The sequence below is a fragment of the Mus caroli genome, unplaced genomic scaffold (genome assembly GCF_978045245.1).
Source record: "Mus caroli unplaced genomic scaffold, Mus_caroli_1 scaffold_8, whole genome shotgun sequence".
In the NCBI taxonomy this organism is placed as follows: domain Eukaryota; kingdom Metazoa; phylum Chordata; class Mammalia; order Rodentia; family Muridae; genus Mus; species Mus caroli.
Window position 1 is genome coordinate 97,638,002 of NW_028227263.1, and position 18,814 is coordinate 97,656,815.

General features: G+C 47.8%; 1 protein-coding gene across 5 annotated transcripts in view; it reads right to left on the reverse strand.

The window, feature by feature from the left end:
* The window catches only part of Nav2 (neuron navigator 2), a 373,079-nt gene that overhangs the window by 35,846 nt on the left and 318,419 nt on the right, over window positions 1-18,814 (reverse strand). For all 5 annotated transcript variants that reach the window (XM_085841707.1, XM_085841706.1, XM_085841708.1 and 2 more), the window contains 8 exons: window positions 15,950-16,110; window positions 14,295-14,483; window positions 9,151-9,203; window positions 8,167-8,190; window positions 7,994-8,068; window positions 2,718-2,801; window positions 2,247-2,358; window positions 1,040-1,185 (listed from right to left, as the gene is read on the reverse strand). In XM_085841707.1, coding sequence (XP_085697833.1) covers window positions 1,040-1,185; window positions 2,247-2,358; window positions 2,718-2,801; window positions 7,994-8,068; window positions 8,167-8,190; window positions 9,151-9,203; window positions 14,295-14,483; window positions 15,950-16,110 — 844 coding nt within the window. The remainder of the gene's footprint in view (window positions 1-1,039; window positions 1,186-2,246; window positions 2,359-2,717; window positions 2,802-7,993; window positions 8,069-8,166; window positions 8,191-9,150; window positions 9,204-14,294; window positions 14,484-15,949; window positions 16,111-18,814) is intronic.

Sequence of the window (18,814 nt, forward strand, 5' to 3'; positions counted from 1 at the left end):
GACGCCACATGAAACATGACAGTGTCAGAGCTAAAAAGGGGCTCTGGGTGCCTGGCCACTTCAGATCTACCCAGCGTGTTCTTGGTCAGTAACACACCTCCCTAACCTGCCTTGAAGCTGTGACAGTCGTCATAAAACTGTGCAGAAGTGCTAGGGACTCTCTTAGAGAAAGCAGCCTTCCTCACTCCAGGCAGAAAAATCCAGAAGCCGTTTAGAATTATGGATAGCAACTATATTAGACTCAATGTTCTGGAGTACAAGTCTAAACTTGGGGCCCCTGACCCCATAACACTGACAGTATGAAATGTACTTATAGAGCATGGTTATGAAATTCTCAGTGAGAATATTGGCTTGATATTATACAAGGCAATTACATGAACAAACAAACAAAGACAGCCCAGCAGTGGTAAGCACCTACAATCCAAGCAATTGGAAGGCAGAGGCAGGACTGGTACAAGTTGGGGCTAGCCTGGTCTACATAATGAGTATGATGCCAGCTAGGCCTACGGAGTGAGTGAGACCTTGCACTAGAAAAAAGCATCATATTTATATATCAGCAAGTAAAGATTATGGTTAAGGATGAAAAAAAACTACTGATATATGCTTAAAGAACTACCTTGGAACTAAAAGGAAACTAGGAGCAATTTTGCTAAAGGCTGCGGGAAGGGGGACAGAGCTCAGCAGGAGAGCACTTGTCCTTGAGCTTCATCCTGGGGCTCAAGGACAAAATAGTAATAAGGGTAAAAGCTAAGCTCTAGAGTCTGTGGCCACTATAAGATGAGAAAAAAAATGACATCTACATGAAATGAAAGATGGGCACATCACATGGTCTCATGAAGAGGAAGACCACAGGTGGGACTTATCAATGCCACTGTTTTGCTGAGCACAACATAGATTTTGGTCAAAGGCCTGCCTTGGATCTATCCTCCAAGGGTCTATGGTTCTGAGGTTAGGAGGCAGCCTGGGCTTTATCTGGGGACATTTATTCTGAGAGAGACCGTGATGCAGTCCCTGGGAGAGTCTAAGGGTGCACACTCACCCAGTTTTTCCTCTTCTTTTTCTTTGAGTCACTCTCTATGTTGCTGCCCACACTCGAGTGGCTGGTGGCGCTATTGATACTGGAGACACTGTCCGAGGAGTGTTGCCTGCGGATGCGTAGGTCTGTAGCCTGGGCACTGCCATTTCCTGGAGAGCAAAGGCAAGGCATGTCACCCATGAACCTTAGGATCCAATCTTGTTTCTCCAAGAATGGCCTCCTCTGACTCTAAGGCATTTGTACGGAGGCACCATCGCCTCCAGGCCCCACTCTTGGTATTAAGAGCCTTGACTGATAATGTCTATGCCCTCTTTCTTTCTCAGGCTCTCCATGCCATCTTGTCTTGTCTTCCCTCCGCCTCCAGCGCTCTTTCCTCTCCACTCTGGATGGCCAAACCTTTCTAACCCTTCCCATCTCAACTCCATCACTGCTGTTTCTGCGACCCAGTGTCTAAAGAACAGCAATGCCCAGAAATAACGAGATGGCTGAAATCATGGTTGCAGCTAGCTTTCCTCCTATGGCTACAAGTGTCTCTAATCCTTAAGACATCTATGCTATAAGTAGAGCCAGAAGGCCTGAGGGTCGGTGCCCACTTCTGCTCCTAACTATCCTTTGACCTTGGAAAGCCACCACCACCTCTAAAGCACTTGGCTATCATTAGTATGGTGAGCTAGGGGCCAGTCAGGTCCTCAGAAGAGAGTTGTGGAAAGATAAGCAAGTGTTAAGGGGGAGATTTCTTGGCCTGGTGTTAAAAACACAGGGGAAGCCTTTTCTAAATACAAGGTACCCATTCTGTACCAAGCATAGGTGCTGTTCAAATGGGTATTGCTGGAGCGAACTCACATACATGCCCACCAACTAAAGACACACAAAGCCCAACAATTTGTTGAGGCAGCTTACCAAGGACAACTAACAGATGAACCCATTCTACTTTCTCTGCCATCTGCATATTAATCTTGGAAACATGAGAGAAGCCATAAAACACTATGATGTTTCTCCACAAGAACCCATTTCTTCTGTCTCTAAGACTGATAGAGAAGAGGCTACGCTACACTAGTCATCTCTGCAGTGGCCAGAAGCAAGCAGATGAAAGGGGTCTGCCTTCTGGGACCAGCCCCTTGGAGGTCTCTCGCCCCCTAGCAGGAGGGCTGCGTATAGCACTGCACGAGAGGCTGCATGAGAGGCCTGTCCAAGGCATGGCTCACGCTACCTTTGCAGTTGAGCTCTGGTGTGTTGATCACTCCATTAATGGCAGCCTGGGCAGCTGCATTCTGTTTCTTCAGCAGCTCGATGGTTTTTCTTAACTCGTTCAGTTCTGAATCCTGAAGGTGAGAAAGATATAACAGGTACATCCCAAACCAGCTCCATAAAGAACAACTCGGAGGCCAAAGACAGAGGAGGGCAGTGTCAAAGGAGTGTCGCAGGGATCTGCCTCACACAGGGATCTAAACGCAGTTGTAAGGACATCAGGGAACACATAAAAAGAGGGGCCAAGACCACTAGATCCATAGGAGACGCCAGGACCAACTCTTGGTTGAGCTAGGCTATACCCAACATGGACCTACTCTTGACATTCAAACCCTCGTTTTGCATGTCCCAAACTAGTCCAAGACATACATTAAAAAATCTGCATCTTTGTCTGAAATGAAAGAGACAGCAGCAAACGGCACCCCAGCCTTACCTTCTGCTCAGCGGTCATAGTTAAACTCTGCAGCCTGATGGTCATGTTTCCCAGACTCTGCTCGAAGGCTGCCACAAGGTGAGCCTAGAGAGGAAGAAGAGGCCTCAGTGACATCATCTTGCAAGGTCAGGAGTGGGTTCCTATCAGAGCCTCTTCATGTGGCCTGGACAGGTTCAGCCTTTTACCTCTCTGGGATCGTTTAGTCTTGCCTTGCCTTTACTCAAATACTTCTTCCTCAAGTGCTCTTCCTCCCTGTGTGGTACCATTTCCCTACCCACTCCTTGCCTAGTTTTTAATGTGTCTGTGACTGGTGATACCACCAGTCCGGGTCTGCTCTCTCACTCCCACAAGCCCACTGTTACTCAACACTTTGAGGCTGTCCTTCGAAAAACATGGGGTTTGTAACTGCCATTAGGGCTGACTCCGCAGCACACTGTAGCAGGGGATCTGCTTGCCGTTTACCAATCACTGAGCCCATAATACAGGGTTATGGGAGGCAGGGTTATAGAAATGAACAGACAAAGTGGCTGGCTTATTTGCCTTGTTATAATCCTCATTAATAAAAAGCCACCGAGAGGCCCATCTGCTCCCTCTGTGAAAAAAAAAAAAAACCTTTCCCAGCCCCCCCCCACACCCCAGGGAGACACTTTTTCCTAGGCTCCTGCACACTTTGATACACTCTTGTTAGAAACAAGCCACCAGATGCAACATCTTACAGAAGGCACAGAAAACGTTCCAAAAGTGGCCAGTTATAATTAGACTATGCAATCAGTCTTCAGATGCTGCAATGTAACGATATAAAAATTATGTGTGCTGGGTTGGGTGGATAGCCCAGCTGTTAAGAGTGCTCCTTCCACCCTGGGGGGTTTTAAATCAAATGGGAGTCCATAGGCAAAGCATGCCCGCCTGTCTGCCTTTACCACCCTGAGCCTCCTTTCTGTCCGACATCTATTTCTTATTCTTGGTTCGGGTTTTCTTTTTAAAGATTTTTACTTTTATTTTATGTGTATGAGTGTTTTGTCAGCATATATGTGCGTGTATTATATGCATGCAGGTCTCTGAGGAAGCCAGAAGGGGATGCAAGGTCCCCCTGGAGCTGAAGTGCTTGTAAGCTACTGTTGGTTCTGGGAACTGAACTCAGATCCTTTATAGGAGCAGAGGGCTATTCTCAGCACCTATGTTGAGTGGCTCACAACCACCTGTAACTCCAGCTCCAGTGTTTCCAATGCTCTTTTCTAGCCTCAGTGGGAGCCTGAATATACTGGAGCAAACACACACACAAACACACAAACACACACACACACACACACACAAACACATACACACACACACACATAAATAATACATAAAATAAATCTCTTTTAAAAACAAAACAATAGCTAGGTGTGGTGGTACTTGCTTTTAATCCTAGCACTAGGAAGGCAGAGGCAGGTAGATCTCTGTTGAGTTCAAGGCCAGCTAGGACCATATAAAGAAAACAGACAAACAAATAAAAACAAAAGCCAATCTTAGAATCGAGAAATGTGTTTCTTGGTGATTCTAGGGTCAAGGTCAAGGGTAAGTAAGCGTGCCAACACTAAGCTTGTTTGTACTTGGAGAATGATGAACACATGTTGTGTCTTTGTTGATATACTCAACTGCTGGTTGAATGGGAAATCTGGAAAATGCCAGTAAAGCCAAATTTAAGGGACTGGAAAGATGGCTGAGCCGTTAAGAGCACTTGCCATTCCCACAGTGATCTGGGTTCACTGCAGAGCTGGGGAGGACCAGCTGGGAGACTGGAGATAAATCTGAAAAGAAGTGAGTCTTAACCACACTGTAAAAACCCAGAGGAAAAGGTGATCGGTGTCCCCAGGGAAGGAGAAGTGTGGGACAACAGGTGGGCAGGGCTGTGGAGTCAGCCTGGATCTCAACCTAGAAGGAACTGCAGTGACTCAGACTTCATCAAGATAAGCTGGTTAGGGCTAAGAGAAGCTGAGGCTAGGACCACTTATTGTCATGGAGCAAAGCCACCATCACATCGAAATTATATGGATGGCTTCTTTTTTATTACATTCTCTATTTATCTGAAATGGAAAAAAATACCTCTGTACATTAGTATATCTTCACCTCAGGGAAAAATCTTTTTATCTATCTATCTATCTATCTATCTATCTATCTATCTATCTATCTATCTAATCGTCAGGGTCTCACATTCTTCCTTAGGCTGGCATGGCAGTCACTACGTGGTCTATACTGCTCAGGAACTCGTGGTAATCCTTCTGCCGCAGCTTCCCTTGGGTTGGGACTATAGACATGGTCACCATACCTACTAAAGCCAATCAACTCAATATGACCCAGTGAGTGGAGGAGACGGGTCAGGACACAGTGTGCTGTCCTCACCCAGAAGAGGAAGGTGTGAGGCTTGATGGCTGGCATTCATCTTCAGTCCTCATCTGACTGTCACCCAGGACCCCAGTGTGATCGCTCTTCAGTTTTTGTGAACCTTCAAGCAGGGTGACTTACTCACACTGTGAAAGTGTGTTTGCAGGCTCAAAGAGCAACCACTTAGGCTCTGAAGGTTCAGAGATCCAGGTCTGCTGGCAAGCCAAAGGGGTGCTTTTGTGTCCTCAGTACAGCTATAAAAACACGGGGGTTGGAGGAGGTGGGGGTGGCTGGACCTAGCAGGGCTGACCAGCACATACAACGGCCTTCCCGCCAAGTGCCATTCTCACATTCCCAGGGAAAACAAACGGAGAGCTAGAAAAACACTAGCTAGGGCAGCTCTGAGTAGCTTGTCCTAGGAAAACAAACACAGCTTGGTCTCCAAGAAAGATGGCAGATAATAAAACGCGAGCGGCTGAGGTGGAGGGTGGTGTGTGCTAAGAGTAAGTATTTACTTTAAAACAAAACTGGACTCAGCGGCGTTTGTGAGGCACAACACACTTTTGGGATAACATAAGGAGCCACGCTTCAACCCTTCTAGCGCGAAGAGTAGAACACCACAGGCCGACCCACACAGGGTTCCTGGTGGCAGATCAAAGTGATGGAGGGATCAACCCAAGGGCATTGAGAAAAGACTTGTACTTGCTGTTGAGTCAAGGGCAACAACTAATGACTGTCACAAATCATGAGGCATTTTCTGGGGGGCGGGGGGGATGACCGTCCTCCTCCCTGAGGCTGCATTCAGTGCTGGACTCAAGTGTATACATTCAGTTTTCCAATTAGAGGGCCTATTCAGGATATAAGCCTGAGAATTCAGGTCTGAGATTGTTTCTCATTATTTCTTGACTGTGTTAAGTGTGTGTGTGTGTGTGTGTGTGTGTGTGTGTGTGTACCACATTTAACTGTGAGTGCCTAAAGAGGTCAGAAGAAGGCATCAGACCTCCTGGTGCTGGAGTTATAGATAGCCATGAGCCATTGGATAGGGATGCAGGGACCCTAACTTGGGTCCTCTGGAAGAACAGCCAACGCTGTTAAGTGCTGCGCCACCCTTCCAGTCCTCCAGTGACCTTTTCATAGCCACACTGATAAGGGGCTGGGTGAAGAAAAGAACTGCAAAGCACATAGTGGCCTGGGTGTTGAGGTTTTGGGAAAACAGTCAGAGGTTTCCAGCGACATATAAGAGCTTGGGAGACAGATGAAGGCGTTTACACTTCCCGGGCTTGTAATTAAGGGCGCTTCACGCTTCGGATGCAGATCTAAAAGAGCCACACTTCCTGGAGTCAGTCAGGCTCAAGCAGGCATTCGCAGGGCAAAAACGCCAGGTAAACGACTACTCTGGGGCTTTGACTCACTCTCCTGGTCAAAGGAGTGCAGCCTTTGAAGTGGCTTCCATTGTTAGTATGTGGCGAGGTCTCATAGTGAGCTCCCCAAGTCCATCAGCACCACTGCAGGCTCTGGTACCCTGCTCTGTGCTACTCTGTGGCTGCACTGGGGACTCCTGGGCAGGAAGTCTGGCCTTGGGGCCACTCAGTACCTGCCGAAACCTGAGGTTTTGCCTTCTGAGTCTCATATTCTATGGCTCACAGCCCCTCAGTTGGGCCCCTCTGTGGGTCTCCCAGATAGGGATGAAAGACTCTTGTTTGCCCCTCCCTCCCTCTCTCTCTCTCATTCTCTCCTTCTCCCTCCTCCATTTGGACCAAATAGCAACTTCAACCTCCAGAGGGGCAGGGTTCTTCTAAAGGTCCCAAAGCCCCTCTAAGAGCTCAGAGACTCAGAGTCCCTAGCCTTTCCTCTCTAGGGCTCTTCCCATGGCTCTGTGCTCACTCCTGGCCACAGGTGCTAACTGGAGAAGTCACTCACACTTCACCTTGGCCCTTGCACTGATTACTCGATTTGGTTAGGATGGGTACTCTTCTCCTACAGGATATCCATCTGGTGTCACTTCCTGACTCCGTCCTACCTGCTACCAAGATGGAGCTTGTGCTCCTGTGCTTTCCTTCCCGTATGGCAACAGTGATCACGTACCAGGGAAACTGCTCATTTTGCCTCCCCTCCGCTCCAGAGGTAGCAGCGATTCTGCCTGCCTTGCTGTTGGGACTCACAGCCCAGTGTTGCTGGCACTAGAAAAACGTAGCCAGCCAGACCAAGGCTGGCAGTGCTGAGCACTGTGCATGATGTAATTACAGAGCGCTGCTGGTGTTTATTGTGAAGCCATAGGTGTCTTTCTTCCCCTGAATTCCCTTGTGTTCTCAACTCCCTTTAGACTGCAGTCTTCAGAAAAAGGAAGGGAGGCAAATTAATTCTTAAAAGATTGCGAGCTTTGGTCCACTCGCAACATGACACAAGGAGACAATGATCATCCCACCGTGCAGATAAGCAAAGGCAGACCCTAAAGTTACTCAGCTCGTGCCAAGCATATTGCTAGCACCTGACCTAACACCAGTGCCTGCAGGGCTAAGACATGTCCTTGTGAGCCCAGAGTTGCTTCTTGAATGTCCAGAGACCAAGTGCCTCAAAGCAAGGCTCAGAAAGCAGACAGCTATTTCCTGACCCATCTCCAGCTTCTACTCTGTCGTGTTCTTGCTTCGCACTGTTTTATCCCCTCCTACCCTGCCACATCCTTGGTTCCCTCCCTGTCCAGCGCTGTCAGGGGTTTCCACTTAGTGCTGTCTTCAGCTCCTATTCCATCCCTGGCTCGCAGCACCCTGTTTTGTCTGTGGCTCCCACTCAGTCCTATCTCCTTACCCACGCTGTCCTGTCCCTGGCTCCTGTGAGCGTGTGTGTGTGTGTGTGTGTGTGTGTGTGTGTGTGTGTACGCATGCATGTGTGTATTCTCTGGAATCTGCACTCACATTTGCAGTCAGCTGGGTGGTCAGCGCAGACACCTTTTCCTGGGAGGCATCCAGCTCTCGCCTCAGCTTTCGAATCTACAGGAACAAGCAACAGAGTCAGTCCATTTCCAGACTGAGCATCATGGGACCAACACTAATAATGAAAACAAGTCTGACCATAAACTGTTCCTTACCTCTGACTGGCATTTTTCTTCTGGCTGTAAATAAAACATAAAATAAAGGACATTAGAACAGCAGAGGAGAAAGACCAGTGCAGCCCAGCAAACTCAGAAAAATCCAGATTTTTTTTTTAAGATTTATTTTTATTTTATACATGTGGGCATTTGCCTGCATGTACATATGTGTGACCATGGAGGCCCGAAGAGGACACTGACTTTCCCCAAACGATAACTACCTACAGGTGGTTGTGAGTAACCATGTGGGAATTGAATCCAGGTCCTCTGGAAGAGCAGCCAATGTTCTTAACTGCTGAGCCATCTCTCCAGCCCCTTAGATTTATTTTTATCATTTTAAACCACGTGTAGGTGTGCGTGTCTGTATGTGCAGGTGTACATCAGTGCGGGTGCTCTCCGAGTCCAGTGGCATGGGATCCTCTGGAGCTGGAGTCACAGGGGGTTGAGAGCCAGCTGACATGGGCACTGGGAACCAAAGTTAGATTCCCTGGAAGAGCAGCAAGTGCTCTTAACTCCAGAGCCATCTACCCAGGTCCTGAAATTGAGGATTTTGATTGCCTTCTTTTCTGGTACAATTCTGTAAAATGGGACAATCAAATCCACCCATCAGAGAGTCCAAAGAAGAATTAGAAAGAATGATATATGTTCTAGCTGAGGGATGAAGAGCCTGGCTTTCATATGAAGACGTGGATGTAAGGCGGGGTTGCATATGTGTGTACTCATCTTTTACGTGGGGACTGGGGATCAGAACTTGGGTCTTCCTGCTTGTGCAGTAAGCCCTTCACCCACGGGGCTCTCTCCCCAGTCTCAAGGGGGATGGGATAACAGTTGTTTGTGAATTTCCAATCTTTTTCTCCCAGGAGCTGATCCTTTCATAATGGGAACACTCTCTGCAGACAGGGTGCTTATAATTATTACACTTGACACACTTGATAACAATATGTGAGTGACAAGCACGGCCACTCAGCGCTGATTTAGACTCACCGTGGAGTAGATGGAGGACGTGCTGGAAACCAAGGACAGGGAGGATCCATGAACTGTTGGAAGTAAATAAACAGGGGTCAAAGCCTACAATGGCTGCCATGAAAGAGAAGAGAAGGGGCAGGAGGCAACCAGCATTTCGGGACACCACTGGCTCAGCCCGGCTGTGACTATCATGTTGGCTCAATACTTGCTAGATTCGGCACAGGTCAAAGCCAACTATGAAATAATCCACTAAGGAAGTAACTTTTTAAAATAGTACCACATTTGTCTTAGCTAGCAAAATCATGTAGAATTCTAGGGTCATACATTCATGTAACCAAATGTCCATACCACCGAAGGTTCAAAGGCGGGGCAATGTGATTGTGGAGACGCTTGTGCCTGCACCCACTCTTGTCCAGTGCACTCTTCTGTGTTCTGACTGTGGGACAAAGCTGTCCTATCTCCTACCCTGCTGCATGCTTATAGATAAATATTTTCAATATAAGAGTCTTTGGTCACAATAAACTCCCACAGCTTTGTAGCAGAGTATTAGTGAAAGCCAAGTTTCAGCTGAAGATAGAGTCTTGTATTTGTACAATGCCTGCAAGTGATGAGCAAGGGTGTTCTCTTTCTTTCTCTGTAACCATAGAGTCTGACTCAGAACAGGACTCTTAGCAGCCCCTCCCATTTCCAGCTAGAGGAGCTTTTTCATTATCTGCTCTCACTTTGAAGCACGCGCTTTTCCAGACCTGGGTATCCAAGCTGCTTCTCTTTCAAGGAACATCATTTTTATTTTTCTCAGCTACCTCCTGGCAACTCGTCTGGAAGACAGAACTGGCCCCGTGTCAAGACATGGCGGGGGTTTTAAGTGGGCACAGCTTTTCTGATCACAGGTGGAAAAGTCTTATGTCCCTACAAGCCACCAGGGTAGGAGCATACCCATGACCGAGGAAGGCGGGATGGGGGAATCTCTCCACCCGCTGTTGAGTTCACCTGCCAGTCCAGTGGTACGCTCAGCCTCACTTAGCATCTAAAAGATGCTGCTGACCAGCAAGCTGTTGAACAAACAGTTCTGTCTGGCACTTGGGAGCTTGCCCATGGTATTTCCACTAAACCTTCCTTGACCTCCCTTTGTGTGTTCCTCTCACACGTGTCTATCCCGGACTTCTTTCCCAGGCAAGCTCTAGATGGTGCTTGCCTGCCTCTGAGGCTCTGCCAGTGCAGCCCTTTATCCAGGGTGCTTCTAAATCCTAACTGCTCGAATCCAGCACAGCCCTGAGCTCCTTCTCCTCTCACTAGAGGTACCCACCTCTGCCTCTGAGGCTGGGGCTGGGGCCCCACCAGAATTCACATCCACCCTTCCCAGGTAATGCCAGGTTCTAGAGCTATTCCCTGTTTTTCTACCAAGCATGACTAACCTGACTCACACCCCATAAAAGACAGTTTAAGGTGTTAATAGCCAATAATGGCTTTTCTGTGCTAACATGTCCACAGGTTCAGAAGTCCCAAGGCACTTAAGCATGACACAGGCTGCAGTGGATGGAGCATTTCGGAGGCCTGTCGGTGAAAGAGACATGGGTTTCGTGAAACCACCTCCAGGCACACTTACAGGGCTGGCTCAGAGGCCTAAGCAGGGCAGCATACAGACTCTGGCTGCCATTTTGTCTCTAAGTTTTTCTATCTCAGATCTATCAAGTTCCCGGCAGTCAGGACCAGCTTAGGGACTCAGGCAGAGGAGGCACATCTCTCAGGCTTCAGGTGGAAGTGACTACTTTCTCTGTAATTAATGTCTCTCACTTGGAAATCAGCAATAGCAAGGTTGCAATACATAGAGACAACCACCTTGGCTATCCAAGCCCACACAAACCTGAGTATGGTTTGCCCGAACTGCTGTGACTGGCCCTTAAGATGAGAATCGAAGCCTGGAGAGAGGGGCATGGATCCTCCTGGACCATGAGAATTTCAGCTCCAAACCCACTAAAGCATGAAAGTGCTTCTCACTATATACCTCCAGAATTCTATAGCTGGACAGACAGAGACCATCTAAATCTGATATTCAAATCACATGACTTGCTTACGGTTACACAACATTTCAGGTGTTGCTGACCGGAAGCCTGGGCACAACTCTACTCTCCAGTGACCAGCTCTGCTGGGTTCTGCTCTTTACTTTAAAAATCCTTTTAGTGGGCTGGCGAGATAGCTTAGTAGGTAAGGATGTTTGCTACCAAGCCTGACTGAGTTCTCTCCCCACGACCCATATGGTGGAAGAAGAAAACCCTTTTTTTTTTTTTTTGGTTTTTCGAGACAGGGTTTCTCTGTGTAGCCCTGGCTGTCCTGGAACTCACTTTGTAGACCAGGCTGGCCTCGAACTCAGAAATCCGCCTGCCTCTGCCTCCGGAGTGCTGGGATTAAAGGCGTGCGCCACCATGCCCGGCGAAAACCAATTCTTAAAAGTTGTCCTCTGACCTCCACGTGTACAGCGTAACACACACATACGTATGTATTTGTGCATACACAACAGACAAACGTAATTTTAAAGTTAATAATTTAAAAAGAACTTTTGGTGTGTTCTGAAGTGCTTTTCTTTTTTTTTTTTTTAAAGATTTATTTATTTATTATAAGTAAGTACACTGTAGCTGTCTTCAGACTCTCCAGAAGAGGGCACCAGATCTCGTTACGGATGGTTGTTAGCCACCATGTGGTTGCTGGGATTCGAACTCTGGACCTTTGGAAGAGCAGTCGGGTGCTCTTACCCACTGAGCCATCTCACCAGCCCCTGAAGTGCTTTTCTAATCCTTTATGTAATGTTCCTATAGGCAAAAGATCCAGGACTGTGAGGCACCATATGTGGGTGCTAAATATTGGGGTCCAATCCCTCTGCAATGGTGGTAACATGCTTTTAACAGCTCTGAACCTCTAGGCCATCTCTCTGGCCTCAACATCCACTTTAAAGACACCTCCAACCTCTCTTAAGCATTCTTGTACCAAAGTTGACTTTGAGATTACATCGAGTCTACGGTAATGAACTTCCCTGAAAGACTTCATAATGCTGCACCTAAGACGTGCTGCGCCTGCTCTACCTGGTTATGATTCCCATCGCCTTCAGTGTGGCTCTAAAGCACTCATTAAACAGTACCAGCTCACAAAACACCTCTGCTAATTTTCTCTAAGCATCAATCCTGCCTCACAGAAAAGAGTAAACATTTCCTGGCCAGGCATGAGGTCTGACTTCCCCAAGTTTCTCTCATAGCACTGGTAACTTATCAATTCAAAATGGAAAAACAAAACGTAACAAACAAACAAACAAAAACAAACTACACTCAAAGGAATTAAAAGCCTCTAATTACACAAGCCCTATTTTGCTTTTCTCATATAACAAACAGCCTTACAAGGAATAAACCCAATCTTATGGCAAAGTTCCCAAAGGTGAAGAAGCCACAACTTCACGGTGCCGTAACAACCTCCCCTCTTACTGTTCTAACCCTGCCTTGGCAATTCGGCTCCGGGTTATCAGGAATCATGTTGCCAAAGTTGAGGTGATGCTTGTAGCTAGACCAGGTCTACTTTTCATCGGATATCCCAGATGGTCTGCAAGTCAGGCTGCCTGATTCGAGAAGGACTGTCTAAGAGCTAGCCGAGGATGAGTCTGCTATGGTCCCTGGCCTTTGTGGGACCATGTAGACTTGTCAGGACAAGTTTCGGTACTATTTTGTGATTCCCTCAGACATACACATGACAGATGAAGAGGACAGCACGGGATATTGCTCCACATAGGAGCTGTCCTCAGAGACAGGGGAGGCACATTACAGCTCTTCTTGACCAATCATGGACTAGAAAGAACTTAAGGCAAACGTTCCCCCCCCCTCCATTGCCTTAGGGCAGGAATGTGCCCCACTGTGCTGCTCAAAGTCATTACAACACCAGCCCTTAAATCTAACATAATGCCTTCAGCCACCCAGGCTCCTCTCCTCTTTATCCTCCAGCCCAGCAGTTTCCATATAAGGGATTACAAGCATGCTCTGCTCAGGGTTGCTGGGGGACATAAATCTGAGGAAGAGTCCCAAGTCACCAAGAAGTGCCTGTTCGATCCCAAAAGTCCTTTCAGCCTTTCTTAGAACGAAAACCAAGATGCAGAAGTCTGTCTCTTGTATTCCCTTATTATTTGGGATTTTCTACTGGGAGCAGAGCACACTGAGCCTATTCCCCACTGTATACAGGGACCGAGAGCTGAGGGAGTCGTTCCTACACTCTGTCCTGCTATTAGCAAAATGGTTCCAACAGAGACACCCCCCCCCGCCCCCAACCAGAGGGCTCCGCAAGTTCATGAGTCCTCATCTTCAGCTTGGACGCACAACCGGCAGCAGTTAGCAAAGAGCTAACCCTTGCAGGTATTATCTCTGAATCCTTACAGCTCCATCAGCCAAATGTTACCACTTTCATTTTCACAGTGAAAAAGGGAGACAAAAAGGTGAGGCATCCGGCCTAAGCTCCGGCACCCGAGGAGGGGTAGAGCTGGGGTTCATCCTTGGCCCTCCCCTCTCTTCATCACTCCTTGCTCAGCCTGCATCCAGCCTCCCACAAGCCCAGTGTTTGGAGAATGGGGCTCCTCTAAGGCAATGTCTCGGGGTGGGGGTGGGGGGGAGGAGCAGAGGGTGAGAGAAATGAAGTGAGTTATGAAGGTAGCTGACAAAGCAACCGGTAGAACTTTCCTTCCATAATTCTGATTACAAGGAACAAAGCTATAAATGTCCATGGTTGGCAGCCTGAGAAGGAAAGAAGGGTAAAAACTGAGAAACTCTATCTTGAGACAAGCTAGAAAATACTGGATGGGAACAGGGCTGCCTGCCCCCCCAACCCCAAACTGTGGGGCACAGGGAGATGAACTCAGCGCAGTCTCTGCCAACAAAGTGAGCCAACAACAGGGCTGGAAGATGGAGATGCGTGCCAAGAAGTCATGGCCCAAGGCCAGGAGAGGAACCTCAGTCAATGCTGAGGGTCCGCAATTGCTGCAGAGGCCTCCTCCCTAAGTATCCCGAAAGGTTACCTGAGGGTCAGAGCTTCCTAGTGAGAGCCCCTCATCCCTACCCCGGTGACCAGAGGAAGGAGCCCCATCGAGTGTGCTGTGCCAAGAGACCTAGTAGATGGCAAATTCCTTCATTCCTTACCTTCCTCAAACCCATCCCGGAAGGAGCCTGACCGACTCATTGTTCGGCTCTTCTCATCCAGAGACATGGAGCTGTTCCGGAAGCGGCTGTCGGTGTAGGGGTCATACTGGCCGTCTGCATTGGACAGGCTGTGGGTCCTCAGCATGGTTGGGTTGGACAAGCTTATCTGGGTGACAGCGGTGGGGCTCGCTGGAACCAGAGGAGCAAAATGAGATGCTGGATATCCATACCTCTGTTTGAATCCCAGATGGGGTACCCGGGAGAGGCTGCTTATCGCCAGCAGTTTGTGTGTGTGCCTGCCAACTTCCCTCCCTTGTCTATTTCTAAAAGGTAGTCGCATCAGCATTTGAGTTACAGGCTTAGAGCTAAAAATACGGGAGGGAAGGCGGGTCAGTTCCAAAGCAAGGCTCAGGGCCTCACGTTCCAACTTGGCACGTTCAGGCAGGCCAGTGTCACCTTCCAGGCATGAGCTAATTACTCCCCGGGTTCATCTGAAACAATTCTCTGTAAAGCCAAAAGCCCAAAATAGTCCAAATAGGCTTTTGATCAGATAGGAAGCATTTGCGCATGACAAGAGCCTCTCGCTGCAAAGAGTTATGGCTGGGAACAAACACTACAAGCGTAGGTCTCAGGGCTCAGATGGGAATCACCTCCCAAGAGCATGCAAAGAGACACACTTCCCTGAGCTAGGCTGAGCTTCCTCATCAAAAGCCCTGCCCGTGTTGGCCAGGCATGCTGCATTTGGAGGTATACACTTAATAAAGAACAAAACTACATGTTTGTGATGACAAGATACAGGCATCACTTAGACTGGATGGGAAGTCTAGAACACTCACAAAAGCCTCTTCTAAATGGTGAGACCAAAAGGGTTTTCTTTCCCTCCAGTGACCAGTCCTCAAATACCCACCTGCATTCCATTACCTCACACATCCACTGATAGCAGCACCCAACTCTCCTGTAACTCGAGATGGAATCTCTCCCGATGTCTTGCTGATTTGCTACAAAGCTTTAGACTATTCTCTCATACTTTTGTCTGTCGAATCTGCACCTATGTGTCTGTCTCTAATAGAGAATCCCTCAGCATTCCAGTGGGGCCCGTCACAAACCCTTCTCCCCTCTCAGCGTGCCAGTCAACACATTATGTCTGCAGCAGCCATTTCCAAGAACACTTGTTCATTAAAACTTATTTCCGGCTTCATAAAGGAATGGGGAGTAGGCTGGAAAATGGTCTCCTTCAGGGGCCCGAGAAGCAGGATGTACCCAGCGTGGTGGGGAGGTATGCCCGCCCCCTACAATCTTCCCTATACCAACCACAGGAAAAAGACTACGTGGGTGTGTCTGACCCTCAGATTTTATGTTATCTACAGAGTCTAGGCTCCGTACAGTACAACTGAGTTTCAAAAACCTCTCCCACACACAGATCTCATAGTGTTTTAAGGGTTGGCCTTTATTTGTGGCCATCCTAAGTCGCATGTAGCCCAGGGGCCTGACGTAACTGCGAGCACCCAGGACTTTGTGATTTTTCTTTGTTTCCTTGACTGTGTGGCTGAGGGCCGATTAAGATATCGAGAAGGATGTGGCCACATGCCTGTTTCAAAGCACAAAAGAATCTCTGCCCTGCAGAGTGGATCGGTGCGGCTCAAGCGGCGACTCACCAAGCTGAGAGAAGTTGAATCTTGTTCCTGAAGGAGAAGTGACGCTGGAGCCGGAGGAAAAGGGGGAATTGGTAGCAGTGTCCTGCAGGCCCCCAGCTGAGTGGGACCGGAACCATTCTTTGGCGTCTTCCTGCGTGCGAAGCTGGGAGGTGGGTGTATACCTGGAGACAGAAACCAGGCTGGAATGAACAGCCCTGACAAACACACATTCCCTACAGCTGATGGGGAGTGTGTACAAAGAAAGCTATATTTAAGATGGGGGGGAGAAAAAGCTCAGATCACTACACGCCCTGAAACTTATGAAGTCTCTCAAAACTTTTTTTTTCTCTACTTGGCTGCATCTGGGGAAAATTATAATTCCTTTCAGCTTGCAGGGAACACCTAAGAGGGAGAAAGGCTGGAAATGTTCAAAAGAGCCATCCCTGGGTGTGACTGGAACATGCTGGTTCATGACAGGGTCGCCTCAAAGCCCCCTCCCTGTCAGGAAGAGGGGTTGTTGTTAGAGCTCTGAGGAAGTTTTAATGAGCTAACTGCTGGCATGTGCACGCTGCAGAACCAGTGAATGGTCATGAATCACTGTGTGTTAGTGGGTGGCATTTGGAGAGACCTGGGGTGCTGGTGTTTACAGTAGCTGCTGCAGTTTTTTGTGATGTGGGGTCTCGAATAGCCCAGGCTGTTCTTGAATTTGTGATGTAGCTAAAGATGACTTTTAACTTCTGATCCTCACGTGTCTATCTCCCAAGTGCTGGTATTAGAGGCATGACTAATTGTGTATGCTTTATAAAATACAGGGAGTTGTGGGTTGAACTCAGGGTTTTCTGCATGCTACACAGGCACTTTCCAACTGAGCCACGTGTCCAGCCCCTTAACTGCTACAATGTAGCACTGACAGGTTTCAGGAAAAGAACCACACACTGCTGTGTTAAATGTGGGGAAGTCTTCGGGAGTCATGGGGTCCAAGGTATTCCAAAACCGGAAGATTAATCTAGCATCTCTGATAGAGTAGGTATCATTACATGCATCATCTAACTAAGGTTTCAACTTAGTAACACAACATAATGGATCCTGCTATACGCTCTGGGAAACTGGGACCACAGAGCTGAGATTCTAACCCATGCTTGTCTGATTCCAAACTTCGTGCTCTTTCCTCTCTTCCCATAGGCAGCGCCCTGAACTTCTGTAGTACCCACACTGCTAGGGTGGCTGCTGATCAGGAATTTGCTACCCAATATGAGTGTGTTGAGGAGGCAAGCTAGACAGAAAACCAGTATGAATGAGAAGACTGTTCTCACTCTTGTTGATGGATATACACCCTCGAAAGGCATATCGGGTGCCTGGAAATAGGTTGTCATAAAACCCCATCCTGAATGTTTAGACAATCAATTTTAAAAATCCAGAACTGCGGGCTGGTGAGATGGCTCAGTGGGTAAGAGCACCCGACTGCTCTTCCGAAGGTCCAGAGTTCAAATCCCAGCAACCACATGGTGGCTCACAACCATCCGTAACGAGATCTGGCGCCCTCTTCTGGAGTGTCTGAAGACAGCTACAGTGTACTTACATATAATAAAAAAAAAAAAAAAAAAAAATCCAGAACTGCATAGCTTTAATAGATCTCTTACAGACATGTACACAGCATTTCAAAATGTAACTACTTAAAAGTTAGCTTCCTGACTCTTTGGGTAACAGTGGGTCATGAATTTCTCTCAGTGGGTGGAGTGTTTGCTGAGGGCACAGGAAGCCCTGGGATCAATGTGCAGCACTGTTAGTGCAAGCCTGCAATTCCAGCACTTTGAGAAGTGGAGGCAGGAGGATCAAAAGTCCAAAGATCATCCGCAGCTACATAGCAAGTTCAAGGCTAGTCGGGGCCACATGAGACCCAGTCTCAAAGACAAGGGGCAATGGTGGCATCAGTCATTAACATATCCAGCGGACACACACGATGGAAGGCTCTAGTGCAGAACTCTACTGGGAGGCATCAGTGCATGCCTTCTTGAGTTGATACCCACCTCACGTTAACAACGTTCGAAATGCTCTGGGTCTTAAGAGCCTTGGGTTATTAACTAGACACACACAAGACAGCAACACGACATTTCACTTCACGTGAAAATACTTAATGCTTAATGCAGGGGGAAGCCAGGGCTACAAACAGCAAGGCTTTTTTAAGAAGGCAGAACTGACAGAGGTCCACAGGGATTGTGAGCAAACTGAAGCACCTCAGGCTGGTGACAGTGATGACATGATTTGAGCAGTGGTGACTTAGAGCATCCTGCTTCATCAGGATTAGCACCAACAAGCAGCAGAGGCCCGGCTTACTACAGAAGCAAAAGCATTCTTTTTTGGTCTTTTGTTTTTTTTTTTCATTCCACCAAAAACCAATCATATGCATTTCTGGATGGGTATTGATAGCTGACCCACTCATTAATTAGGACATTAAGACAACTCTTAGTGATGTTTCATAGCCACAAAGGTATTTTTAAGTTATTATTTTTATTATTTATTATTTGGTGGTGCTTGGGATTGAACCCATAGCCTTATTAGAGCAGGCAAATGCTCTACCATGAAGCTGTATTTCCAGCCAGAAGCAGCTAGAGTTTTAAAATGGGGTCAGCTGACAAAGCCACATGCTCTAAGTCATGTCCTCCTTTGGAAGCAGCTGTGTGTACAGACAGTCATGACGTGCTCAGCACCCCTCCTGCCGGCCCACCAGGAGCAGTCACTGTTCCTGGCTCAGGGATGCTGGTGGTGAGATGGCTCTGCCACATGAAACTTCACAAAGCACAGACCCTGCTCAAGCAAGTAAGCCACAAATGGAGAGATGAGAATGAGAGAGGGGTCTGTCATCCAAAAATCCAGCTGCGGTGGTCA